The 25,935-nt window shown below is 58.3% G+C and overlaps 4 protein-coding genes across 4 annotated transcripts in view; 2 read left to right on the top strand and 2 right to left on the bottom strand.

The window, feature by feature from the left end:
* Nucleotides 1-1,119, bottom strand: part of GARNL3 (GTPase activating Rap/RanGAP domain like 3) — a 46,117-nt gene extending 44,998 nt beyond the window's left edge. Inside the window, exon 1 of the mRNA XM_064171077.1 lies at nt 994-1,119. Within this exon, the coding sequence (XP_064027147.1) occupies nt 994-1,067 (74 nt within the window). The 5' untranslated portion in view covers nt 1,068-1,119. The remainder of the gene's footprint in view (nt 1-993) is intronic.
* A 2,724-nt stretch (nt 1,120-3,843) lies between these two features.
* On the top strand, nt 3,844-6,573 carry CDK9 (cyclin dependent kinase 9). The gene is given in 7 exon segments (XM_064170941.1): nt 3,844-3,879; nt 4,885-5,072; nt 5,074-5,132; nt 5,135-5,188; nt 5,296-5,444; nt 6,204-6,239; nt 6,241-6,573. Coding segments are annotated over 7 exon segments (855 nt in total).
* A 2,568-nt stretch (nt 6,574-9,141) lies between these two features.
* Nucleotides 9,142-14,180, top strand: FPGS (folylpolyglutamate synthase). The gene is made up of 15 exons (XM_064171099.1): nt 9,142-9,235; nt 10,347-10,475; nt 10,608-10,661; nt 10,766-10,830; nt 10,912-11,026; nt 11,120-11,197; nt 11,482-11,543; nt 11,643-11,745; nt 11,828-11,905; nt 11,976-12,123; nt 12,203-12,301; nt 12,468-12,618; nt 12,715-12,790; nt 13,113-13,179; nt 13,258-14,180. Exons 1-15 carry the CDS (start codon nt 9,224-9,226, stop codon nt 13,683-13,685), a joined length of 1,665 nt encoding a protein of 554 aa, XP_064027169.1. The 5' UTR covers nt 9,142-9,223; the 3' UTR covers nt 13,686-14,180.
* Nucleotides 14,032-25,633, bottom strand: ENG (endoglin). Its single transcript, XM_064171100.1, has 15 exons — nt 25,528-25,633; nt 20,814-20,971; nt 18,728-18,862; nt 17,970-18,132; nt 17,625-17,781; nt 17,362-17,488; nt 16,957-17,131; nt 16,725-16,867; nt 16,464-16,601; nt 16,151-16,195; nt 15,932-16,042; nt 15,594-15,839; nt 15,321-15,384; nt 15,125-15,226; nt 14,032-14,677 (listed from the first exon to the last, which is right to left on the bottom strand). The coding sequence occupies exons 1-15, from the start codon at nt 25,583-25,585 to the stop codon at nt 14,559-14,561; spliced, it is 1,941 nt and encodes a 646-aa protein (XP_064027170.1). The 5' UTR covers nt 25,586-25,633; the 3' UTR covers nt 14,032-14,558.
* Nucleotides 25,634-25,935: the final 302 nt, after the last annotated feature.

Raw genomic sequence — 25,935 nt, 5'->3', positions numbered from 1 at the left:
GCTAAAAATCCAAATAAAACCCAAAGCAAATCAAGTCCAAACCTGAATGACATCTGTTAGGGAAAAACAACAACAACCACAAGCAACTCCAACACAGAGACTAAATCTCAGGGAGTATTAAGAAGACTAATACACAAAATATGTGATTTCTGGAGAAAATAAATCACCATCAAATGGTGTTTATTCTGGGATTAAAAAAAAAGGAAAAAAATGTATTCATGGCTAGAGCTAACTGTCTTCCTAAATGCCCTGGAGCCTCCACAGGACTGACTAAACTTTAGCTATTTTTGCAGGTAACTGACTGAGCCAGTCATTTCCATAAACCAAATTATTCCCAGTAACAAAAATGTTTGGAATGCCTCAGCAAAGCAGTGAACCAAGAAAAGATACTGGGTTTCAGAAGGCAACAGCACAACTTGCTTTTTAAAAACTCTCCATTTCCCAGTGGCACAATTACAGGTTTGAGTTCTTCAGTCGAAGGACAAGACTTTCCTTACCCATGGGCAAGACCTTCTTAATGGCGCTGAGAACACCTGCACAACCCTATCCGCGCAGATACACACGGACAGAAGTGCAACGGAAAACACAGAGAACACAGACGTTCAACGAAAGAAAATATGGCCTTATCAAGAGGTTGGAGGTTGACCCAGACCTCATTCGGAGGTGACTTCACAGTTCTTTAGAGACTTTCTGTTTGTTGGTTTACTCAAGACCGATCTCTGAAAGAGTTTTCTCATGATTCAGGGTCACCATCGGGCAGGCAACTGCGAAAGGACGAGGAGAACGTGCCCCTCATCTGCCCCTCCCAGGCCGGCGGCTTCGGCACCAACCGGCCTCACTGCCCGCATCACGCAGCCCAAGCGAGGGGCCGCCCGGTACCACCACGCCCGCGGCCCGCCCGCCGCCCGCGCTCCCGGAGCCACGGTGCTCCGAGCGGCCACACCGCCGGCCGAGCGCCCGCTTCTCTCGGACGCTCCCGAGCCGGGTAGTTACCAGAGGGCTCTCAGAGGCGCCGGGCACCAGCAGCAGCTGGCGGTGAAGCTGCCCGGCGCACCTGAGAAGGGCATCGAGACGCCTCCCGCCGCGGCGCCCCCACGCCTCCCGTCGGTTCGGGCGCTTTCCTGCTGACGCGGACCAGGGGGCAGGGGCTCCGCCGCGACTCTGCCGCCCTCTGCCCCTCGGCTGCAGCGCGGCGGCACCGGGGCGGTCGGCAGCGGAACAGGGCGCAGGCCGCGGAGCCCCGGCCCGCGCGGCTCGCCGGGTCCTAGAGCCCGCGGGTCCAAGGCGCCGGAGAGGGCGCAGCGTTGTACGTTCGGCAGCTCGGGAGCAGGAAGCCAAGGCCTGCTCCTGGCATTGCCCTGGTCAGGGTCAGTTCCACATCAGCTGAGTCCCAGCAGCGGCTGGAGCCGAACAGAGTTTTCTGAGCGGTCTGGAGGTCTGACTGCAAACACAGGCTGCTGTGGAAGTTACGTGCCAGCGTTCGCTACGGAGCCAGGACTAGGGCTGCTGCACTGGGTGCAGAAGCATAAACGGAGCAGAAGGCTGGGGAGGTGCGGGGTGCACCGGGAGCTGTAGTGCGGGCCATGCCGGAGCGAGCGGCCGCCGCGGCCCCGGATCGGCGGCGCTGGCCCCGGTGCTGCCGCTGCTGCTGCTGCTGGCGGCTGCCGTCCACCCGCCGCCGCCTGGGACCCGCGTACGCAGCGCTGCGGCTTCTCGGCTGACTGCAGTTGCGACTTCGGGCCAGACCTGCGACGCCATGGCGACAGCGGGCCGGGGTGTGGGGGAGAGGGTGGCCCCTGAGGTGAGGGAGGACGTTGAGCGGTGGGAGTCTGGGAGCCTCTGAGAACGGGGACTCCGAAGTCAGGGAGAGGAAGCGGGCAAAGGGGGCTTGGCAGGCAAGGGCGTCCTGGCACTCAGAGATGGGACAGCCGCAGAGCGAGACAAGGGCTATTTCAACTTGCATTTCCCACGTCTTGCTTTGACTTCACTTCAGATCTAGAGCATGAGTTGGCCACAAATCTGGATGGGCAACACCTGGTGAGGCAGGACGTGATGAAGAGAGCGAGCGATTTCCGAAGAACCGGGATAAACCCCTTGTGATGTCCTTCCACCATGACTCAACTGGAGCAGACAAATCCTACCTGAGCAACATGCTCATCTGCTACCTATTCCAAGGTGGACTCCAGAGCCCCTTAGGCTCACGAGTTCTCCAAAATGCTGTACTTACCCCACGATGGGTGGATACGGAGGACAAGGCAGGGGACATCTCTCAGCACAGTACTACTTGACTGGGGATTTTATGGTTATGTCAATCCGGATCCTCAGTACATACATATTCAGGGATGTTTCCTCAAGTGCAGTAAGAATAAAAGCTCTTTGTTTGACCCTCTAAGACAAACACGGCTGAGTGAGTGGCTCCACACACCGGCTGAAGGATCCAGTGGTAACTGATACACTCTGGCACTCAGTGATCACTTTCCTGTTCCCCACAGCAGTCCTTGCCATGATTGTGTTCTCATTCTGTAAATATTTACACAGGCCTTGGAATGCACAAACAGAAGTGCTCTGCTTACATGAAAGGCACTAAAATTCTCCCACTGCTTTCCAAACAGCTTGAGGCTGTGAAAAGCTGTGTATTGCTGGGCTTGTAATCCCTCTTCACAGACCAAGCAGCTCCCGAACAACAGTAGCTCTAGACTCTTAACAGTGCCACTCTTCCTCTTAAAGCTAAGAAAAGGAAGCAATCCAACTGTGAAGCTTAGCAGACTGGGGAGCCAGTGCACCCAGACATTTGCTTTCTGGTGTTTGGAGAAGTTATTTTGTTGTACTGTGTCCTCAAACGAAAGACTCTCAGGAAGGATCAGCAATAGTGTAGCCAACAGGACTAGAGAAGTGATTGTCCCTCAGTACTTGGCACTGATGAGGCTGCACCTTTAATCCTGGGTTCAGTTTTGGGTCCCTCACTCCACAGAAGGTGTTGAGGTGCTGAAGTGTGTCCAAAGAAAGGCAACTAAGCTGATGAAGGGTCTAGAGCTCAAGCGGTATAAGGAGTGGCTGAGGGAACTGGGGTTGTTTTGCCTAAAGTTGGCTGAGGGGAGATCTCGCTCTCTACAACTCCTTGTAAGTTTGCAGCCAGGTGGGAGTCGATCTCTTCTGCCTAGTTACAAGCAATAGAACAAGAGGAGATGCCCTGACTTTGCACCGGGGAGATTTAGGTTGGACACGAGGAACAATTTCTTCCCTGAAAGGGCTGTCGGCACGGTGGAGTTTCCCTTCTGTGACAAGGTCTCTAAATATGAGAAGCTTGCCAAGACTGGGCAGGGCACCTTTGGGTGAGTGTCCTACTAGCCTGGGCCCAGCTGCTTCAGTCCTGCAGCCCACCCAAGGACAGAGTGGCCCTTGCTTGAGTCTCCTCAGTCACTCCTCTGGCACCAGGGAACTGGCCTGGCCCCTGAGCCTGATTTTTCCCACCCTGAGGCCGTGTTCTGTTCCAGCCTCTGGGTCTTCCCTGGAGACAGGGTGGGGACCTGCTTTTTTGCCAAAAATCCTTGTGGGTCTGCGAGAGCCCTGGGTTGGCTAATCCAGTCCTGAGGGCTTTTTGTTCAAAGGGCATGAGGCCAAGTCAGACGGTGGCTGACCACAAAGCTCTCTGTGTGTGCCTTGTTTGGACGTGTTTCTGGTTGGGAGCCCCTGGCTCACTCCTTCCTTGAGCTGCTCACAGATTTCTTTCTGTCATGACAGGGAAGTTTTCACAAAATGCTACTGGGTGACAGCTGATGTTAAAGCCAGACAGCCTCTGGTCAGTCATTTCAGTTAAACACAACCAGAAGTGGCAGGAATCCCATGATAAGGTTTTTAAAACCGTCCAGTCATGAACTGGTAGAAATCTCTGGCCTGGGACCGGGAACTGGAAGTTACTCCAGTACTCTGCTGTGTAAAGATTATTGTCTGAACGGGTAGGATTACAAACATCACCAACAAGTTAATTTTTAGTTCTTTGTTTGATTAAACCAGTTGTGGTGGTGTGTCTGGCATACCCAAGGTAAATATTTTTGTAGGTGTGTCAGTTTTGTTTGAACAAAAGTTTTCATCCAAATCTACCCTGACCTCAATTTCCAGTAAAGGAGAAATGTTGCATTTGGTCTTCTCAAATTTGAGGCTTCTCACTTTTTACCTTTCTACCTTGTAAAGGCACAGCCAGGACCTCCTCTAGCAGTGCCCTCCTGGCTGGCAGAAGAGAGTGGTGTGTTTCTGTGGGGCTTATCCCTCCTTCTCTGGTTGGAGTCAGCAGGTTTTGCTGATTATATCTGATGAAAATCAGCCCTTCTTTTTAATAATGTTTTCCTGTGTGCTCCAGCAACAAGAGTGAAATCGATTGCTTCATTTGAGGTTTCCTCTTATTGACTTCAAATTGCCATTCGAGTTTTAAATCACTTTGATCCTGATCAATCCATTTTCATAAATGCTCTTTGAGGTTGGAGAAAACCTCACATTCTAATGTTCTAGTGAACAGAGTCTCTCTGTTCCTGTGTTTTCCCCAGGGCTGTCTCTGCAGGTGTCTCCTCTATCGCTGATGCAATCAGTGATAGTGCTGGGCTGGCAGCTAGTAGTGTGTGCACTTACCAGCCACAGCTTGCAAGGCATAAACCCCACAGCTGTTATGTGCTTTCCAAGATTTCCATGCCTTTTCCTTGCCTGTGCGACAACTTCCACAACTCCAATGCTTATCTCCTGTTCCTCTATTACTAGTTATATGGTCTAAGTGAGGCCTGCAGGCTGTGTCTGTGCTCCTGTGCCCTGAGGTTTTGTCTAGTGAACACTGAGCAGCAGGGTAGCTGGAAGTGGGGAAGAGCTGTGGTGGGATTGAGAGTCCTTCACTGACAGTCTCTCCTTGCTTCTCCTGTAGCCTCTCCATACAAGCTCTGCAAGAGCAGTATCTACCTTTTGCTTGACTTCTGTGAGCATGACCTTGCTGGCCTCCTCAGAAATGCTCACGTCAAGTTCACAGTGGCAAAGATTAATAAGGTCATGCAGATGCTATCTAATGGACTTCACTATATCCACAGGAATAAGGCATCTGGCAGACTTTGGGCTGGCTCAACCTTTCAGCCAGGCTAAGAACAGCCAAACAAATGCTACACCCACCAGGTAGTGACTCTCTGGTATTGGGCGTCAGAGCTGCTGCTCAGTTGGAACTGAAGGGATCTCCCCACTTCCCCGCCCTTCTTAGTGCCCCAAATAAACTTCACTGCTATCCTTGTTCTCCTGGATGACTAACACAACATCTCTGTTTAGAGGATCAGAACTATGGTCCTTCCACTGACCTATGGATCACAGGCTGCATCATGGCATAGATGTGGACCCATGGTCCCATCATGCAAGGAAACACAGAGCAGCACCAACTTGCCCTTGTGAGACAGCTCTGCAGATCCATCATGCCAGAGGTGAGGGTGAGAGTGTGGGCATGCTGTGGAGCATGGGAGAGGTGTGAAGCAGTGGTGTGGGCAGTGTCTAAGACTGGGTCTAGGCATCCCTGGGACTCTTCCCTGCCCTGTGCACTGCCTGTTGCACATTCCTGGCACTGCCATGTGCCAGCTGCTGGCAGGGAGGCTGGGGAAGCTCCCGCAAATGCTATTTGCCTCCTGGTAGCCAAATTTACAGTGGAACACTGTGCTTTCCTTGCTGCTCAGTGTAAACACAGCTGTCACCTTACTTGTGTTCAGTGTCCTACAGAGAAGAGGATAAATTTGGCCTTGCGAGATCTCCTTTGGGAGGGGCAAGTCACGTCCTTGGTTTGGAGCAGACAGGATGCTGTCTGCTTCAAGTGTGAAAGAACTGAACATTGCATGTGGGAATCTGCTGTAGCTCGTGCTTGGGGGTTGTCTCTAAGATAAATACACTCTGAATTTCTGCTTAAAGAAGAGGGTTTTTTTATTTTGTGTTGAGAGGTGTTTTGCAGAGGTCACCTTGGAAAGCATCTGAAATTTTGGCTTGTGACTTGTCATATGGTAAGCAATTGCCAGGAACTGCCCAAGATCCTAAAACCAAAGAGATACAACTAGCAGAATGGCTATAAAACTGCAGTGTTCTCTCAGCAGACCTGCCTTGCTTTGCCTGAGGGTATTCACAACAAAAATGGCTTGTTCTCAAAAAAAACTTGTCCTCCATGTGACTGTTTCCTCTTCTTTCCTCCCCTTTCCCAGGTTTGGCCAAGCATGGATAAATACAGGCTGTACCAGAAAGCTCCATCTCCCCAGAGGCCAGCAAAGCAAGGTGAGGTGTAGCCTGAAAGCCTACATCACAGACCCCTGTGCACTCAGCCTCATCAGCAAGCTGCTGGTGCTAGATCCTGCCTAGCAGATCGATAGCAATGAGGCACTGGACCATGACTTCTTCTGGTCAGACCCCATGCCCTCAGACCTCAAAAACATGCTGTCCACCCACAGACAGTCCATGCTGGAGTGCCTGGTCCTGCTGTGCAGGAGCCAGGGACACGTGCCACAGCAGCCCTTCAGTTAAGGCAGCCACCCAGCCATCACCAACCAGACTGAGTTCTTTGTCAGGGTATCTTAAGTGAGAGCTTCTCCAGTGGGGTCTTTCCATCTGAGATGGGTCTTTCTTCAAGGTGAAATGCCTGCTGGCTTTCACAGAGCTCTTCTATCTCATCATGTGGCAGCTCAGCTGCCACCAGCTATGTGACTGGGGAGGTGATACCTGTATTAAAGTCTCTTTACTGTAGAATAATTTAATAGAATGAAACAGCAGCTGGGTCAGCCAAAGCTGGATGCCACCAGAGAGGGACCTCAAAGAAAGAAATCTCAGTACCTATATACCATGTAACAGCACGGAGCATCCATGCTTTCTTCAGTGCAAACTGCAATTAGGAGTTTTGCTAGACACACCCAAGCCTGCTGCGTGCTTCCCCACAGTGGCAGCTCCATCAGGAGTTTGATGGGGAAAGGAGTTGTGAGTGGAGTTAGACCCACTGTCTGCAGGGGTTTCATGACAGTGTGGCAGTGCCAGGAACACTGCTGGGAGCAGGGTAATTCTTTAAACCCACGTGTTTCCACTGCTGTGCCCTGGAGGTCTTTGTGTGAGTCTTTAACACAGAAGAGAAGACTTCGAAGGAAGTATTGAATGGAAGATCGCTGCGTTCCTTGGGTGCAGCCAACCACCCAATGCACCTGCCACAGCTTGCAGGGCCAACTCATAGAGAGCGAGTGCTCCTTCCCAGCCTGCAGAGACAGAGGTTGTGGGACCATACAGAGCGAGTGCTCCTTCCCAGCCTGCAGAGACAGAGGTTGTGGGACCATACAGAGCGAGTGCTCCTTCCCAGCCTGCAGTGACAACTTGTGGGGCCATACAGAGCGAGTGCTCCTTCCCAGCCTGCAGAGACAGAGGTTGTGGGACCATACAGAGCGAGTGCTCCTTCCCAGCCTGCAGTGACAACTTGTGGGGCCATACAGAGCGAGTGCTCCTTCCCAGCCTGCAGAGACAGAGCTTGTGGGGCCATACAGAGCGAGTGCTCCTTCCCAGCCTGCAGTGACAACTTGTGGGGCCATACAGAGCGAGTGCTCCTTCCCAGCCTGCAGAGACAGAGGTTGTGGGACCATACAGAGCGAGTGCTCCTTCCCAGCCTGCAGTGACAACTTGTGGGGCCATACAGAGCGAGTGCTCCTTCCCAGCCTGCAGTGACAACTTGTGGGGCCATACAGAGCGAGTGCTCCTTCCCAGCCTGCAGTGACAACTTGTGGGGCCATACAGAGCGAGTGCTCCTTCCCAGCCTGCAGAGACAGAGCTTGTGGGGCCATACAGAGCGAGTGCTCCTTCCCAGCCTGCAGTGACAACTTGTGGGGCCATACAGAGCGAGTGCTCCTTCCCAGCCTGCAGTGACAACTTGTGGGACCATACAGAGCGAGTGCTCCTTCCCAGCCTGCAGAGACAGAGGTTGTGGGGCCATACAGAGCGAGTGCTCCTTCCCAGCCTGCAGTGACAGAGCTTGTGGGACCATACAGAGCGAGTGCTCCTTCCCAGCCTGCAGAGACAGAGCTTGTGGGGCCATACAGAGCGAGTGCTCCTTCTCAGCCTGCAGTGCCAGCACTTGTGGAGTAGACCTGTAGAGAACGAATTCTCCTTCTCAGCCTGACACAGTAGAGCCATTCACTGAACACCTTCCATGGCTGTCAGCTGCCATGAGGTATTGTCTCAGAGAGGCACATGGGTTCCAAGCCTTTCCAAGAAATAATGTGTTAAACATGCGATGGGTGATAACCTTTGGCATTTGATGGGTTGCCTGTTAACTCGATTAACAGCAAGAGCACACCAGTAGCATGAGGTCTCGGGAAAGCAAGTGGTGGTCGAGTTGTTCTTGGTACAAAACGTGAGGATGACACAGGACATGTACAAGGTACCTCTTTTGGTGTGGGGCTCCGAGACAGCATTTGGTTGGGGTTGGGATCATTTGATTTCTTTGGAAAAAAATGCAGCTTGTTGCAAGCCATACAGCAGGATGACTTTTGCTGGTGAACAAACACCATCCTGTTTCTGAACAGCTGGATTTAACCTTGTGTCACTTGCACCCTGAACGGACAACGCAGCTGGAGTGCTGTAAAACGGCAACCCTGGCATGCCTGATGGCAGGTTTGGGTTCAGACCTCTAACTCCCCTCAGGGGTATGCGTGGTTCTGCCTGCCACTGCGCCGTTAACGGGAGGGAGGGTCAGCGCGATTCTGCATGACCACAGCAGCACCGGTATCATGAGCAGAGGAGGGAGGCCGCCAGGGCCAGAGAAGGCCGTTAGGGGCAGCCCGGCTGCTCTGCTGGCACTAGCTGACGGCGACGCAGAGTCCGGGAGAGAGCCCAGAGCAGGCCCCGTGTGAGGCCGGGGCCGCAGAGCTGTGTCCTGAGACACCTCCAGGCGGGGCGGGCCGGGTGCTACGCCCCGGAGGCGGCTCGGCAGAGTGAGGAAGGGTCGCCGCCCTGCCGCCCTTCTCCCTCGCTGCCCCTCGCCAATATGTCGCCCCTCAGACGTGGCGAGGCGCTGCCCGTCCCAAACATGGCGGCAGGGCGGGGGGCGGGGCGGCCCCGCCTCCGGCGGCAGGCACGCGGGGACCGGCGGCGGGCGCGCGGCGGAATGGTGGCGCGGGGTCTGCGCGCGCTGCGCGGGGCGCTCCGGGCCGCTGCCGGGCGCCGGTTCAGCACGCGGCCGGCGCGTGCCCCCGACATGGACTATCAGGTACCAGCGCCGCGCGGAGCGGGACCCGGCACCGAGCGCTGCGGCGGCTGGCGGGGGGGGGGGGGGGGGGGACGGGATGGGGGAGGGCTGGGCCGCGGCGGCGGGGCACCCGGAGGCTGCACCCAACCGGGCTGAGCTGCGGGGCTCCGCAGCCCCGGCGATCCCCAGAACTCCGGAGTCGGGTCACAGGGCCGGGATGGCGCGAAGGCTCCGGTACCATGCGGGGCAGCTCCTCTCCCATAGTCCCGGGCGGGCAGTGTCTCCATGCCGCCCATCTTTCCGGTGGCCGACCGTCGCGCCGCAAACCTCTGTTTCCCGGTGGCAGCCCCGGGGTGACCATGCACCTGTGGAGACGATCCGACAACTGTGGCGCATCCCGGGCAGAGGCTGGGCTGTCCCGGGCCCACGTGGCTTCCAGGCGTCGTGGGGGCGATAGCAGTCCCCCTGCAGACGGACCCTGGGAGACGGGAGCTGTCCAGCCCCTGCCCTGCGCTCACCGGAGCTGGAAGTCAGTCCCACCGATGCCCACGCCGCTGCCTGCTGGGATGGGGTCCGTCTGCTAGAGGTCAGGTGTCCCCACGCTTGGCCATATGGTAGTGCCCTGTGCTAGGTTCCCAGTGCAGGTTTCAGGGAGCTTGGTGGCAGTGTGCCCTCTGGCAGTGGCTGCGCAGCACAGCCACGGTGTCCCGTGTGTTCCATGCACGTGCAGCTCTGTCGCTTCGTTTGCGCTCCTGATTAAGCCCTGGCGGGGTGGGTGTGCGGGCTCTGGAGCACGGCCTGCTTGCAAAGTCTCGTCCTGCCGGGGCAGGGCTGGCTGCTGGGCTGTCCCATGCCCGCCCCTCGAGGCCAAGGGGCACTCAGAGAGGGCTGGGCTGCCCCTGTGGGTAAGTAGTCTGTCACTGTGGTGTCCCTGACTCTGGTACTGCTGGTACTTCCCCTTGGGGCCATGGAGGAGATGCTACCGGCATGGGTGGAGGCAAGCACCAACGAGTGGACCGAATCTGATAGGGTGGGTCAGAATATGTTGAGCACGAGGCTGACTGGCTGTCAGGGTCCTGTCAGAGGCCTTGGTGGTGGGCACCATGCTGACCACTCCTGGGGATCTTTCCAGGATGCCATCCGAACCCTCAACACCCTGCAAACCAACGCCAGCTACCTGGAGCAGGTGAAGCGAGAGCGCAGTGACCCCCAGACACAGCTGGAAGCCATGCGGTTATTTTTGGAGAGAAGTGGGCTGAAGGTGAGAGGAAGATATTCCCATTCCCATTCCCCCTCTGTTCCCATTCCCATTCCCCCTCCATCTCACGAGCAGTGCTGCTGTACTCAGCACTGGCTGCCACAGGGGTCTCATGGGGTGGTTGGCCTCCGGCAGGTCGAGGACCTGGATCGACTGAACATCATCCACGTCACGGGGACAAAGGGCAAGGTGAGGCAGTCTGGTGGCGCCAGGAGGGTTTTGGGGGGTCTCTGACATCTCTGGCTCTGCTTCTGCACTGATGCCAGGGGGATTTAATGCTGCCGTCTCCCTAGGGCTCGGCATGTGCCTTCACCGAGTGCATCCTCCGCAGCTATGGGCTGAAGACAGGCTTTTACAGGTGGGCAGGGGGAGCCAGGAAGGTTCTGGCGGGGCTGGTGGCACTATGCCTGACCATGCCTCATGACTCTGCCCCCACCAGCTCCCCTCACCTGGTGCAGGTGCGTGAACGGATCCGCATCAATGGACAGCCCATCAGCCGGGAGCTTTTCAGCAAGTACTTTTGGCTTGTCTACAACCGCCTTGAGGAGACCAAGGTGAGGCTTGTGGGACCCCTTCCAGAGCTATGTATCCCTCTGCTGGTTGGGGACACCATCATGCCATCCCCTTGTGCTTCCTCTGCCTGTCAGGAACCAGCACATGCCAGCATGCCGGCGTACTTCCGCTTCCTCACTATCATGGCCTTCCACGTCTTCCTGCAGGAGAAGGTAGGTGGTGGTGACCTACAGATTGTGATGGGTTTTGACATTGGTGGGGACCTCAAATAGGGTGGGGAACATGTGGTCCAGCCCTCTTCTGGAGCTGAACGTGCATAGGTCAGTCCGTCACAGCTGTAACCTGTGCCAGGTGCATGGTTTCCATCCATGGGGTGCACATTCAGTCGCATCTTTGAAGGGGTGGTGGCAGGGACTCAGCTCCACATACATCCCTGAATGCATGGAGACACATGGCTGGTGGCCCTATGATGGATCTGGTGTCCCCTTATCCCCAGGTGGACCTGGCAGTAGTGGAGGTTGGCATTGGTGGTGCCTATGATTGCACTAACATCATCAGGTAGGAGCTGGTGGGGACCAGCCTGTCCCTTGGCACTACCAGGGCCTGCTGTCCTTTCAGCAGGAGGACAGCAGGGACACTGGCATGCTCTGTCTTCAGGTCACCAGTGGTGTGTGGGGTCTCCTCCCTGGGCATCGATCACACTAGCATCCTGGGGGACACCATGGAGAAGATTGCCTGGCAGAAGGGGGGCATTTTTAAGGTAGGGAAAGCTTGTCCTTGCCCTGGCTTTTGTGTTTTCAGGGTGTGCTCCCTGTAGTCCTGAGCACCCCTGTCCTTTGCAGCCCGGCGTGCCAGCGTTCACTGTGGCACAGCCAGAACGGCCACTGGAGGTGCTGAGGGACCGAGCCCAGGAGCTGAAGGTGAGTTGGGTGGCAGGAGGTTGGATGTGGGGCACTCTGTGGCAGGGGGCTCAGCCATCTCTTCCTACAGTGTCCCCTCTACCTCTGCCCGGAGCTGGATGCCTTTGAGGGGGACCACCGGACATTGGAGCTGGGGCTGGCAGGTGCCCATCAGCGCTCCAACGCTGCCTTGGCCTTGCAGCTGGCACGGATGTGGCTGCAGCGCCGTGGCTGCCAGAGTAAGGAGGCCAGGGATGGGGATGGTGGACCCCACTGTGGCCTCCAGGGTCACTCAGCAGAGTGCCTGTCTACACCCAGGTCTTGGGGAGCTGATGGAGGTGGCACCAGGCACTGAGCTGGTGGGAAGACCAGTGCCGCTGGCACCCACTTTTCATCCCACTGATGCCATGATTCAAGGTGCAGTATGGCCATGCCCTCTCTGCCATGTCACAGGGCTTTGGTGGGGACCACACAGGGCCCCTGGCCAGTGCTGCCTGTGCTGGAGGGCATAGCCTGGCTGCCTGCCTTGTGGGGGTCCTGGTGCTGGAGGGAGGGTCCCAGCCGTGCCCTGTACCCAACTCAGGCCTGCGGGAAACAGTGTGGCTGGGCCGGACCCAGGTACTGCCCCATGGGCCTGTGACGTGGTACCTGGATGGGGCCCACACCACCAGCAGCATCCAGGCCTGCGTCCGCTGGTTCCGCCAAGCTGCCCTTAACCAGGACAAGCCCCATGAGTAAGCAGGGACAAAAGGGGGCACATGGTGGGGGAGCATGGTGGGAATGGTCGTGCTGGGCACGGGGCATGAGCCACCTGCCCTTTCTCCCCACAGTGGCTCCGAGGTGCGTGTGCTTGTCTTCAACGCCACGGGGGACCGGGACACGGCGGCACTGCTCAAGCTGCTGCTGGTGAGGTTTTGGGCAGTCTGTTGGGTGTCACTGCTGGTGTGCCTGGGCTCTCTGCCTGTGCTGAGACCTGCTTTGCTGTGGGGGTGAGGAGTCATGAGGTGGAGCCGATGGCTTCTGCTGTCTGTCCACACTGCTGTCCCTGCCTCTACTGCACCTCGGTGCCCCCTCTCCAAGGGTCTTGCAGCCACAGGTGCGGTGAAGAAACTCGGATCACCCCCTCCCTGGACCCTTATAACCCCATTGCTGTGAGACTGGTCACAGTGGAAATCCCATGGGTGGGTTCAGAGGGCTCCTGCAGCACCAACCTTCACTCTCCCCACAGCCCTGCCACTTTGACTATGCTGTCTTCTGCCCCAACTTCGCGGAGGTGTCAGTGGCCAACAATGCAGGTGGGTGCTGGAGAGCTGGGGTCATCCGCAACCCCCCCCGGACACCTGATCCCTGAGCCCCATCTCTATCCTCCTCAGACCAGCAGAACTTTAACGTGACGCTGGAGAATGCCCTGACCCGCTGCCTGGAGAACCAGCGGACGTGGACCCGGCTGCTGGAGGAGAAGGAGGGGTCAGACCCCTGGCTTCCGACACCACTGCAGGCAGGGGGGCTGCTGCAGCCAGCCTCAGCTCGAGGGACCCTGCTCCTGGTCCCCCCAGCCCCACGACCCCTCAATTCCCCAGCCCTCGTCTTCCCCTGCCTGGCCCAGGCACTGCGGTGGGTGGCCCAAGGCCGGGACCCCCATCTGGCAGCACCCACTGCCACGGGGGCTCACCCCCACCCCGCTGCCAGCAGCGGGGCTGTGCTGCTGCGGGAGGCAGCTGCTGTTCGTGTCCTGGTCACTGGCAGCCTGCATTTGGTGGGGGGGGTCCTCCGGCTGCTTGACCCTGCACTCTCTCAGTAAGTGGGGGCAGGTGACCCCTTTTGCACCTCTTTTTACTTGAAGCACCTGTTTTGTCCCCAGTGATGTTCAGAGATGGCCATGGGGGGACATGCAGAACCCCTGACTCCATCCCAGCTCGGCCTTTTTCACCCCAGTGCCTTTTGCCTGTGCCCCCCGTGGGAACCCTGGCCATGGAGAGGGATGTTCCCAGCCCACCTTGGTGAAACTGACTGGGTAGCTCCTGGGCTCTGGGGTGCTGCCCCAGGCTGTGTTGGGGTCCTGGTGCCTGGTGGGGTGGGTGGTTTTGGGGGGGTGGTAGGTGGGAGCCTCAAGCCATGGCGAGGCTCAGCATCAGGACACTACTAACTTAAAATAGGAGAGATTTTTATTATTATTAATAAGAGTTTGTAACTTGGGTGGGGAATTGGGGTGGGAGGTGGGGTCTGCCCATTGCCCCACAGTGGGGACAGCAGCCCCGCACCTTCCACCCCCCCAATAAACTTCTTGCTGCTCCCAGTGGTGCCCGCTGCCTTCCTGGGGGGATGCAGGAGAGTTATGGAGGTCACCCCCAGTACTGGGCCATGTCCTGGGGGCACCTACATTTGTGCCCCCCCCTCCCCATTTGATGGGGAGTCTTGAGGGGGGCTTTAGCAATAGCTGCTCTCTCCACCTTCCTGGTGCACCCATCAGCAAGGTTCCCCAGGGGGGTTGCAGGGTGCCCTCACCCCTGGCATGGGCTGCCCTTGGAGGGCCAAAGCATTCATTGAATGAGTAACGGAGGCCCCCTCCGGGCTTGGCCTGAGATTTGGGGCAGAAAACCAGCTTAATTGGGTCAGGCTGGGTCCCCAGGTCCAGCAGCTGGGGGCTGGGTGGGCTCAGGCGGGGCTGGGGTGGTCAGGCCATGCTGCTAGTGGAGCAGGGGGTGCTCTGGGTGCTGCCGATGCTGTGGTTGGTGCTGCTGCTCTCCGAGGCCGGTGCTGTGCTGGAAACCGGCTGCAGTTTGGAGATGGGACCTGGCTCACAGCATGGTGCCAGGGGGAGAAACATCAAAGGGAAACCAGACTCAGGGTGGCCAGTAATGGTTATGGCTCCTCCCCACAGGACCTTCCAGCCCTCCTGCACGAACCCTCCCAGGCTGCTCCCCAGCCAGCTCCTGAGCCCCCAGGATGGAGACAGACATGGGGCACCATGGTGTCTCCAGGAAGCAGGTGGCAGGAGGGACCTCAAGACAGTAGGAGGACCTTGGGAAGCTGTGGCCACTCCAAGAGGGGTTATTTCCATGTGACATTGCCAGGAGGGCTGTAGAGATGACAGCAACACAGCAGCCTGGGGTCTTGCTCACCTGGGTACCTTGGCCATGGAATTTTGAACCAGGGGAAGATACTGGCAGCCCAGCAAGGGACATGCATGTAGCCCACTCCATCCCACCATGGCCGTCCCCAGCAGCAGTGGATACTCACGGGTGTGCGAGTAGATGTACCAAAGCCCAGCAGTGAGGAGTGCCCCGATGAGGAAGGCGCCAAAGGTGATGCCCAGAACAGCAGCCAGCCCCAGCCCACGGTCTGCAGCAGGATGAGGCCGTCAGCACCATTATTTCAGAGGGACCCCTTCCCACCCCCATTCCTGTCCTGGTCCACTCCCCTGTCCCAAACTTACGGTTAGGTGGCCTCCAGTTGTCCTTTACCAACACTTCCAGGACCTTCTCAAAGATAGTGTTGTTCTGTGGAGGTGGATAATGGGGTGAGGGGGGGAAGACCTGCACCCAGGAGTGGCACAGGGCTGGGAGCTCCCAGACTTTTTGGGGACCAGGGATGTTGCTCTTGGCCAGGCCTTACCACCTGCCAGTGAGACAAACACACCAGGCTGCCACTGCCTATGGTGGGGACCAGCGGAGTGGTGGCGTCAGTGTTGGGGGCTACTCATACAGACCTGCAAGCCAGCCTTGCACTTGAGGGTGGCAGAGAAGGGGACGCGCCCATCCTCAGGGACGGCATAGGTGAAGCAGAAGCGCCAGATCTTCCTGCCGTGGCTGCTGGGGGGACCCTCCAGCACAGCCACCCCGGCACTGCGTGCCTTCCCGCCCTGCACCAGCAGCACTGGCTCTCGCCCTGGCACTGCCAGCCAGCACTCCTTCAGCTGCAGGTCAGCCGGGTGGTCCTCCCACCGCATAGATGCCTGCCACAGCAGGGAGGAATAGACACTGTCAGGCTCACCAGCTCAGGGTGCCTGGAGTCTCCCAGCCCCCCACACCAAGCCAGTGGCAGTACCTGCACGAAGGCCTCCTTATTGACCTCCAGCTCTGTCTGTGGCCCCTCGAAGGCAGCCGTGGGGAAGAGGCGCAGGAAGAGCTCCCGTGGGATCTTGCACTTGAAGGCAACCTGCCAGCAGGAACAGTGCTAAGCCCCCACCCAGTACCCAGCAGGGAGCCAGCAGTGGCACTGGTACCCTTTCCCCAGCCCGGGCCTGCTGGGATATCCTGCTCTTACCCGCACGCTCTGGGGTGCTGCCCCCTTGGCCAAGTTGAGGATGAGCTGCAAGAAGGTGAGGAAGGTTAGGTCAGTTTAGTGATCCCTACTGCCATGTCTATTCACACTGGGATAGGAAGGGCATCCCATCCACCTCCCATCTTGTTCGCACCCAAGTGCAGCAGCAGGGCTCAGCCTTGGGCTGCAGCAGGACATTCTGAGCCATGCAAAAGCAAGACTGTCTCAGTGATGGAGGCCCACTGGGCATCACTGAAGCCCTCTCGGGGCGTCAGTGGGGCTGTAGTCACAGTACCCTGGCCAGCTCCTGCCTCACCTCGTTGTTGGCATGGCCCCTGTCCTCCAGCGAGGTGCCACATTGGCTGAGGGGGGTTCTCAGCATGAAGTGAGTAGCGTTCTTCTCTGCCTGGCAGCTGATGTCCCGCAGCGTGATGTTCACCAGGTCCTTGATGAGCTGGGAGAACAGCACTCAGTTTTCAGCCACTGCTGGGGACAGCCCCATGGCACCCACCCTGAGCAACTGGAGCAGGATGTGTCCCACCTGGGTGATACTGGCAGGCATCCTGACCACCCTCACCTGCAGGTGGGACCTTTCAATGACAATCTCCATGGTTTCATCTGTGCACTTCCAGGGCTGGAGCGTGAGCAGCAGCACTCTGGGCATTGAGTTGGCAGTGGGGGCTGTGGGAGTGGGCATCACAGACACCGTCTCAACTGTCTCTGTGGGATGGGAAGATGAGGAAGGGGCTGAGTGGGAGTGGTGGGACTCCCCTCACCCCTCCCATCCTGCCCAGCCCTCTGTTCCTCACCATGGTCTAGGATCTCCAGACTGATGCGGGTGCTGGCAGGGATGATGGAGTAGGAGGCAATGGCACTGCAGTTCATCTCCAAGGCTTTGGCAACAAGGCCTTGCTCTGTGTCAGGCAGGAGTGCCCCATGGATCAGGAATGAGAACATGTGCGTGAACTTGTAGCTCCCAGAGACCTACAGGGAGGTGAGACAGTGTTGGAAAGGGGGATAGAGACAACTGGAGATGCTCAAGGCAGGGACAGCTTCTAGGTTAGTTTGCCTTAGGAGGGCTTGCAGTGAGGAGGCTGCCACCTGCCCATGCCCAATGTCCACAAATGTCCTGCTTCCTGTGACACTGGCATTTCTTGGGCATCTGGTAGCCCCCTTGGAGAGGGGACATGTATGCATGTCCTGCTCAGCCCTACCAGGAGTTGGATGTCGCAGTTGTTGACGGAGAGGGACCACGTGAGGTTGGCCTGGCTCTGCAGGATGAGGATCTGGTTGCCTCTCTCAGGACAGCTCAGGGACAGGTTCACCTCTGTGATGAAGGAGCTGCAAAACCATGAGATTCCTCCCTTAGCATCAGCATCCCACCTTGGGATGGAAAGGGTCTGCATATGAGACATCCCAACCTCTTACTGAACATTTCCAAGCATATCCCACCTGTCTCACCAGCACTGCACATTACCTGGGCTTGGGCTGCATCCGGATGATGTGAGCAGCCCTGGTGCTCTGGGCATCCCCAAGTGAGCAGCTCTTCATCCCATAGAAGAAGACCTCAGCCTCAAGATGCGGTGTGGCATCGAAGTGATCCTGGGGAATGCAATCCATGGGCCTGCTGGCATCTGCAGAGGTGGGATGGTCATCAGACTGAGTTCAGTGGCTGGAGAGATGCTGGGGACCAGGGGTATCTGACCCCATAGCATCTCTCCCAGGACTGTGCTTTGCCCAGGTGGGTTTGTCACCCTCTGGGAACAGGAAGAACATAGTTACCCACTCCAGCCCACCAGTGCCAGGCCCTGGCCTCACAAACCTTCTCCCAGATGGAGCTGGATCTGGAGGGGGTCCCGCAGCTCACTGTAGGACGTGACGCCCCTGTACGTGTCTTGAGCCCAGACCAGCAGCTGCCCCTCACTGGTGGCCACGGGCAGCTCAGGATCCAGTGCTGTGGTCACCTCCTGGTCCAGGTGCGCATCCTGTGGGGCAAGCAGCAGCATGAGCCAGTGTGGGGGATGAGATGCATCCCTTCCTGGCATGGGCTGGTGTGGGGAAAGTGCAGAAAGTCCTTCCCCGGCATGGAGGGTGTTGGTGTAAAGCAAAGCCAGGAGGGCAACCCTGGAGCCCCAGCTCTGTTGTGGCTGGAGGCCACCCTGGATGAATGGGAGTTTTGGGGGCCACGAGCTGGGAGCGATGTGGGCGGCCGGCGGCACGCGGAGGGCTCAGCCCACTTTATTATTAGCCACAAACAAAGCAGGAGGTTTATTTTGCTAACAAACGCCCGGCCCCGGCTCAGCTCGCTGGAGCCAAACCCCATCCCTGACCTTCCTCCCGCCGGCCAGAGGAAACGGGAGCTTTTTCCAGACCTGTGCGTCATTCCCTGCCCAGCCAGCCCCGTGCTCAGTGCCAGCAGCAGTGGCCAGGAATGTCTCCTCCTCCCCAGGGCACCACCAGCATTGTCTCCAGGGATAGGGAGACCAGTCTTCTCCAGGGACTCCTCTGCCAGTGTTCCCGAGGATGGTCCCAGCCCTGCTGCTCCCGAGGTTGTTCTTGGCGTGGGGCTGTGGCACTCACGGTGTGGATGATCAGATCCGGGCAGGAGGAGGTGACAGTGGCAGAGCATCGGGCACACAGGAGGACGAGCACTGGTGACTGGGTGCAGGCACCGGCTTGCGGCGTGACAAACACCTTCAGCGGGGAAACAGAGGTCTGGGGGGAGAAGGGGAGAGTGTCACCACCACGGCCGCTGAGCCCCGGTCTCTGTCACTTACCTGGCTGCCCCATGGCCACCCCTCCTGCCTCTAGAACTGGAGGCAGCAGGGAGAACCCTTGGGCTGGCTCCCAGCATGAGCCATGCAGGAAGCAGTCATGGCTGGGTTTAGGGGCAGGCTGGGGGATGTGTAGCCACCCTGCAGGGCGAACAGCCCCTGGCACCTCTAAACAAGGGACCAGGGCATCTCCACCCCAGTGACAACGGTAACCTCACTCTAGGGCCCCGGCCACTGCCATACTGGGGTATAGGTACCAGGCATCCTTGTGCCTGAAACTGGCTACAATCTGCACTAGACACCAGAGTGTCACCCCACTGTGGAATGGCATGTCCCCACACTGGGGACTGCAGCACCCCTGCACTGGGCAGGGAATCCCGACTCTGGGCACTGGGACATCCACACATGTGTTTCCCAGCCCTATCCCAGCACTGCACAGCTGCTCTGGGCTTGGGACTGGCCATACCACCGCTCAGGGATACCAGGGGCACAGTGGTGGGACACACCATTCCCTGCGGCCAGCACTGCCTGGTGGCCTCCAGCCGGAAATCCGGATGGGGAAGCCAAAACATCAGGCGCTGAGTTTGGCAACTGCTGCCTGAATCACTGCTCGCAAAGTGCTGAGGCAGGCAGCGGGCAAGGAGAACCAGCTGGGGACCTGGCGGATGGAGGCAGCCACAAGTACCGAGCACAAGGCTGATGGAACGGAGCTGTGGGCATCCCTGGCCACGGCCCCATGGCGAGTGTGAGTAGCTTGGGTGGCCCTGGGAGTCGGGGAGGAGCTGGCAGCTGTTTTTCCTGCCTCGTGTTTTGCGAGGCTCCATTGTTTGGCTGTGTGAGCGGCAGGAGCCTCCACGCTGCCCCGACGACGCCTTTCAGGTTCTTTTTTTTTTGCATCGTGGGGATCTGCTTATAGAAAGCAGCTTCCAGTAATTCTTCTATAAGTGGAGACGTGTCCCTGCCCGGCTCCCCCTGAGCGCCGCAGGGCTCGGTGCCGCAGCCGTGACATCAGTGCGTGTCCACCGCCGCCGCCGGTGACAAGCCTGGGGCACCCCCAGCCCTGTCGCTTATTCATGCACCAAGGTGCCAGGACCAGGTCACAACAGTCTGGGGCACAGGGGCCCTCGCCAAACTCACTCTCCTTAGTGGTTCCTGGCCCAGGTCCTGCCTCTTCCTGAAAAGCAGAACTGGGAGAGCTGGGAGGTGACAAAGAGGGAGTGTGGTGCTGGGTGGCCAGGGCTGGGCCAAAATCGGGTGCTGGGTTTGCTGAGGCACAGTTAGTGTGAGGGGAGCTGGACTATCCTGCAGAACAACCCTGCAAGCTCATGTGCTGGTGCAAACCCACCCACAGTGACAACCAGTACCTGCACCAGCTGGGAATGCAGCCCCTGACTCATCTTCACCCAAAGTGGTTATTGCCCCTTGGTAGGCTGTGCCAACATTGATGGGCAGGTCTCTACTTGCTTGGCTGCCTCCAAGTCATGTGCCTCCCCCCATCTCTCCCTCCATCCCTCTCCTGTCCCTCCCTCTGTCTCTCCTTCCATCTCTCCCTCCCAGGGAAGGAGGTCTCCATCAGGTGCCCATGGCTGTGCCCTTCTCCTGAGCTGGGACTAGGCCACCTCTCCAGGGACACAAGCAATTTCTGGGACACCCAGCACAGGGCCAGCCCCAGCAGCCTGAGGTCTTAGAAAGTTGTCTCTAAAGACTAAAGCCCTGACAGGGCCAGAGTCACCCATGGCTATGCTGGAGCAGGAAAGCAACCATGGTAGTGGTTAACCTGAAACAGTTTCGACAGCCAAGATATCCTGTCCAGCTGGGACAGTGCTGGAGTGACAGCGATGGCATGGTAAGTGCTGAGGTGCCACTGCCGAAGTGACACCCCACTCACTCACCTTGGACCACTTGATGCTGAGGATGTGGACTTCGTGGCCGGTGCCCAGGGAGCTGCTGCTGACACAGCCCCGTGCCACCGTGCTGGTGGCATAGGACAGGGTGACGGGCGGCTCCTCAGTCACTGGCTGCAAGTCGCAGCCTTCAGCTCTCCCGGGGTCTGGGCGGAAAACGAGAGACCCTCAGTTCCCGCAGCAGAGACGTGGGGTGACAAAACACACGGGCGGGGGCTGCATCGCAACACCGGCCCCGGTGCTGCCCTCGCATCCCCGGCGTCACCACGGCCCCACTGCCGACACAACTCCCGCGGGACCATCTGCTACGTGTTTGCTCGGGACTCGCCTGCCGCTGCCATCCCCCGTCGCAATCACGTTAATGACCCCCGGATCCGGCCTTGAAAAATCCCCTGTCCGGGCTCGGCACTGCAGCGTGCCAAAACTCGCGCCTGGCCGCCCCGAACGCTGGGGCGGTGGCGGAAGCCCCCCCGCATCCCGCACGCCGCAGGAAAGCGGGAAGCACAGGTATGGAAATGGCTGTAAAGCTCATCCTCCGCAGGCGCCGAGGCGTGAGCTTTGCCCCATCCCAAACCCCCGCGCGGCACGCGAGCAAGCCAAGGGAAATCCTGAGCGCAAACAGCCCTTTGAAGCTGCTTCTCTAAAGCCCTGTTTGCCTCGGCCGCTTCCCCTGCCCGAGGCAGCTCTGGCGTGGCCAAGCTGTGCTCAAACTGGACCCTGTGCCGGGAGGTGTCCTGAGGACCTGCCTGCACCTCCTGGTGCCTCCTTGCAGAGAGCTGAGCAGGATGGAGCCCCACAACCATGGATGGGGCTTCCCACGGGAAAACAGGATCTGGGGTACCCTGTGTTTGTCTTGGAGGTGGCCACTGAGGTCCATCCCTTCGCACTGCATTCCATCCCTTCCCATCCCTGGTGACTCCAGCCACTGCCCTGGCGGGTGAGTGGACCCTACCAGGACCACTCAAGCTGGCCCTGTGGGGACCAGGGTGGAGGACATGATTCTCTGGGTTGTGGAGGCTTGGGATGTGGGAGCTGGCACAGGACCACTCGTGCCATGTCAAACCTATCACAGCACCCCTGGCCCGTGTCTTACCACTGAGATGGTGTGGCTGTGACAGCAGGGTCACAGTGCAGACCCCCCTAGTGACGCTGCCCACATATTGTCTGACGCTTCCTCCCCTCAGCGCAGCAGCTGCATGGCCGGCAGCATCGGGAGGAAGATAAACAGCTGCTTATCTGGGCGCTGCAGACTGCGGCCCTCTTCCCCTCCACTCATGCCCCGACAGCGCCGAGCACAAGCACGCGGCCCCAGCATTGCCGGGCAGAGGATGGGCAGCTCGTCACACCTCCGGCAGCATCCCATGGGGAGGTCAGGCAGGGTCAGGGGGCTGCGGCTGGCCTGACTTCTGGCGCAGGGCAAGGATGCCAGCGGAGGGGATGAAGGGCAGCGGTGCCAGGCAGGCACCGTCTGTCCCTGGGGAAGGCAGCAGCAGGCTCCAGTATTATGTCAGGATCAGATAAGGAGGCTCAGCTGGGCCGCCGGGGCGATCAGATAAGGGCACTGTTATTTTTGTACTCCAGGAAAGGGAAAAAAATAAAAGGGAAGAAAGAAAGAAAATCCACTTTATGTTTTTCCAGCCGCCCGCCCTGTCCCTTGCCCTGCTGTGGCAGAGACGGGGGAGCAGGGATGGTCCCACTGCAGCTCTTCTCTAGGTCTGAAGTTTTTGGGAACAGATCAAAGGTCTTGGACAGAGAGTGATGCCCAAAGGTGCCAGGACCGGGGGTGCAGGGCTGGGGTGGCTCCAGCAGTGCAGAATGCCCCATGGGATGGGCAGAGCTGTTCCAGTATCCCAGCATCCAGCTGGGCCACCTCAGCACTTGTGTAATAAGCTGGCCAGTCTCAGCCTGGGTCAGCAACAGGATTAGACCTCATGCTGAAAACTTAAGAGGAGGTTGCCACCCTCTGAGCCGCCACTGGCTGTTGAACCGTGTGGAGGTGGAATCAGGGGTCAGATGACAGGGCAGCTGTGACAATGCTTTGGAGCTCATAACCTCTGCCTCCCTAAGTCAGCCAGGCACAGAACAGGGACAGGACCAGATGATGAAGCACCATGCTTGCCCTGTGGGAAGCAGCACCAGGAGCTGCTGCTGAAGTGGGAGCATTAAGTCTCCTGCTGTGTCCATGAGCCCCCCTGGCACTGCATCTGCCATGGGCACCTCCAGTCTCTGGCACTGTGCCCACTGTAGGCACTCCCAGGCCCATGGTCCCTGCAAGGGAGAGGCAGCAGCTGGACAAGACACAATAAGTGTGCCACAGGTAGGTAGGACAGGAATCATATATCAGAGAGACTCAGGACAGGGGCCATATAGCACAGTTACTCAGGACAGAGACCATACGGCACAGTTGCTTAGGATGGGGACTATATGGCATCCATGCATAGTTTTGGATGGCATGGCACAGATGAACAAGATATGGTCTATACGAAAGTTGCACAGGACAAGGACTGTACAGGCACAGCCACATCCAACAAGGTCTGTATAGCTCAGCCACATGGGATGAGGGCACAGCAACATAGGCCAGGGACAGTATGGCACAGTTAGGACAAGAACCACATTGCATAGCTACACAGGAGAGTCAGCCCATAGAGCACAGCCATGCTAGTGCAGGGACTGGCACAGCCTTATAGGATGGGGACTGTACAGGACAATTACAAAGGATGCAGACTGTATGGGGCACAGTTCCAAGACAGAGATGACATCCCACAGCTGTGTAGGATGGGGACCAGATGGCACCACTGTGTGGTATAGAGACAATAAATCACTCATAGGGAGGACAGGGCCTCTCTGGCACAACTACAGTGAAGGCAGGTCATACGACAGCTGTAGGATGTGGACTATCACACAGTTACATAGGGCACAGACCTTATTGCACATATAGATAGGATGGAGACCACATGGCACAGCCATAGGATGGGGACTGCATGGCACAGCTACAGGGGACATGGCCCATATAGCAGCAAAAGAGGGGAGACTGTATGGCAAAGCTAAGGAGGACATGGACCTTATGGCACAGCTATGAGACAGGGACTGTATGGCAAAGCTAAGGAGGACATGGACCTTGTGGCACAGCTATGAGACAGGGACTGTATGGCAAAGCTAAGGAGGACATGGACCTTGTGGCACAGCTATGAGACAGGGACTGTATGGCAAAGCTAAGGAGGACATGGACTTTATGGTGCAGCTATGAGACAGGGACTGTAATAGCAAAGCTAAGGAGGATATGAACCTTATGGCACAGCTAAGGAGGACGTGGACCTTATGGCACAGCTATGAGACAGGGACTGTATGGCAAAGCTAAGGAGGATATGGACCTTATGGAACAGCTATGAGACAGGGACTGTATGGCACAGCTAAGGAGGACATGGACCTTATGGCACAGCTATGAGACAGGGACTGTATGGCAAAGCTAAGGAGGACATGAACCTTATGGCACAGCTATGAGACAGGGACTGTATGGCACAGCTAAGGAGGACGTGGACCTTATGGCACAGCTATGAGACAGGGACTGTATGGCAAAGCTAAGGAGGACATGGACCTTATGGCACAGCTATGAGACAGGGACTGTATGGAACAGCTAAGGAGGACATGGACTTTATGGCACAGCTGTAAGACAGGGACAGCTGTGATACAGGCACAGCTACCCAGCACACAGACCTTACTGCTCATCTCTGTAGGATGGGACTGTACGGCACAGCCACAGGGCATGTGACCCATACAGCGCGGTCTCACCAGACAGGGAACCACATGGCACAGCTACCAGGCACTGACCAGGGGTAACAGTAGGCAGGGATTCCATGCCAAGCCTGGCACTGGGGACATTCCAGAAGCACCCACCAGCACTGGCCTCTGTGATGGCCAGGAGAGACTGACCCAGCCAGGATGTACAGTGCTGCTGGCTCTGGCATGATGCTGTTTTCCCAGTTCCCCTTCCTCACTGGTGGGTTGCTCCCCAGGGTCCCCCAGCTTCATCCAGTATGGATGTCCCTGGGCACACTCCCCCTTGAAATTCTCTCTGTGCCTTCACAGGGCCTCAGAGTGCCTTTCATGCTTCCCAGCCTGACTGCTCTGGCGCTGGATGAGTCCTCATCTTTGTCCCCAAGGCCCATGAGGAGTTTCACAGGGTTTTTCCCATTCCATACCCCTGGCTCCTGGTTCACCCCACACAGCCCATAGTATTGGAGTGCCACAGAAGCCCCCCTGCCACCCTGAGTGCCATTGCCTCGACCAGGGCACATCAACTGGTGCCTTAGATGCCTTTGGAGCCCCAGTGACGCAGCCTGGATTCGGGGATCCTGGTGAGCAGCAGGGCTGTGCTGTTCGTCCCTTCCCACCCCGAAACCTTCTCTCCTGGGGCTGACACTTCCCGTGCTGGAACAACCGGGACCTCTCCGTCCGCGGACCCTCCATCTCTCGGCGCGACAGGGTCACTGGTGGCTGCTGCCGCCGCTGCCGAGCAGAGGATCCATTCCAGGGGTCCCCTCCCGAGGTTCCCCGGAGACTCAGACCCCCCTGCCTCGTCCAAGCCTCTCCGGAACGCAATCACGGGTGGGTGCCGCGACCGCTGCCGCCCTGGAGCCCCGTCACGGTGTCCCACGGCGGGGATGGTGTTCCCCGTCCCCAGTGCCCCCTCAACCCCACTCACCCGGGCGGCCGAGCAGAGCCAGCAGCAGCGGCAGAAGCGGGGCGGCGCGGGAGCCCATCTCCGGCTGCGGCCGCTCCTCGGGAGTCAGCGCCGAGTGCCGGGCGGCGGCGGCAGGAAACCGACTCCCTTCGGAGGAGGGTCCGCGGGCGGCGCGGCCCCGGGCCGGGAGGAAATGCCGCTGGCGGCGCTGGGGCCGGGCCGGCGGCGCGGGGGGGGGCTGCCTGCAACGGGGGCAGGGAGGGAAGGGGGGAAGTGGAGGATCCCCCCGGGATGCGCCCTGACTCAGTTTCCCCGCTGCGCGGGGACGGGCAGCGCCTCCGGAGGGTGCGCTGGGAGCGCCTCCACCACCTGCCACTGGCACCCGGGGTGTCACCAGGGACACCCCCTGCCCCGGGCTGGCACTGAGGA

Source organism: Pogoniulus pusillus, chromosome 35 (genome assembly GCF_015220805.1).
Source record: "Pogoniulus pusillus isolate bPogPus1 chromosome 35, bPogPus1.pri, whole genome shotgun sequence".
Classification (NCBI taxonomy): Eukaryota; Metazoa; Chordata; class Aves; order Piciformes; family Lybiidae; genus Pogoniulus; species Pogoniulus pusillus.
This window is presented reverse-complemented; position numbering and strand designations above follow the sequence as displayed.

What these genes read in the sequence shown, in the direction of transcription:
- FPGS (XM_064171099.1), top strand. An exon ending in TCACGGGGACAAAGGGCAAG is followed by an intron (nt 10,662 to 10,765) that starts GTGAGGCAGTCT and finishes CCGTCTCCCTAG; the next exon opens with GGCTCGGCATGTGCCTTCAC. An exon ending in AACCAGGACAAGCCCCATGA is followed by an intron (nt 12,619 to 12,714) that starts GTAAGCAGGGAC and finishes TTCTCCCCACAG; the next exon opens with TGGCTCCGAGGTGCGTGTGC.
- ENG (XM_064171100.1), bottom strand. Translation starts at nt 25,585, where the DNA reads ATGGGCTCCCGCGCCGCCCCGCTTCTGCCGCTGCTGCTGGCTCTGCTC. An exon ending in GGCTCTGCTCGGCCGCCCGG is followed by an intron (nt 20,972 to 25,527) that starts GTGAGTGGGGTT and finishes TTTTCCGCCCAG; the next exon opens with ACCCCGGGAGAGCTGAAGGC. An exon ending in ACTGCGACATCCAACTCCTG is followed by an intron (nt 17,132 to 17,361) that starts GTAGGGCTGAGC and finishes ACCTCCCTGTAG; the next exon opens with GTCTCTGGGAGCTACAAGTT.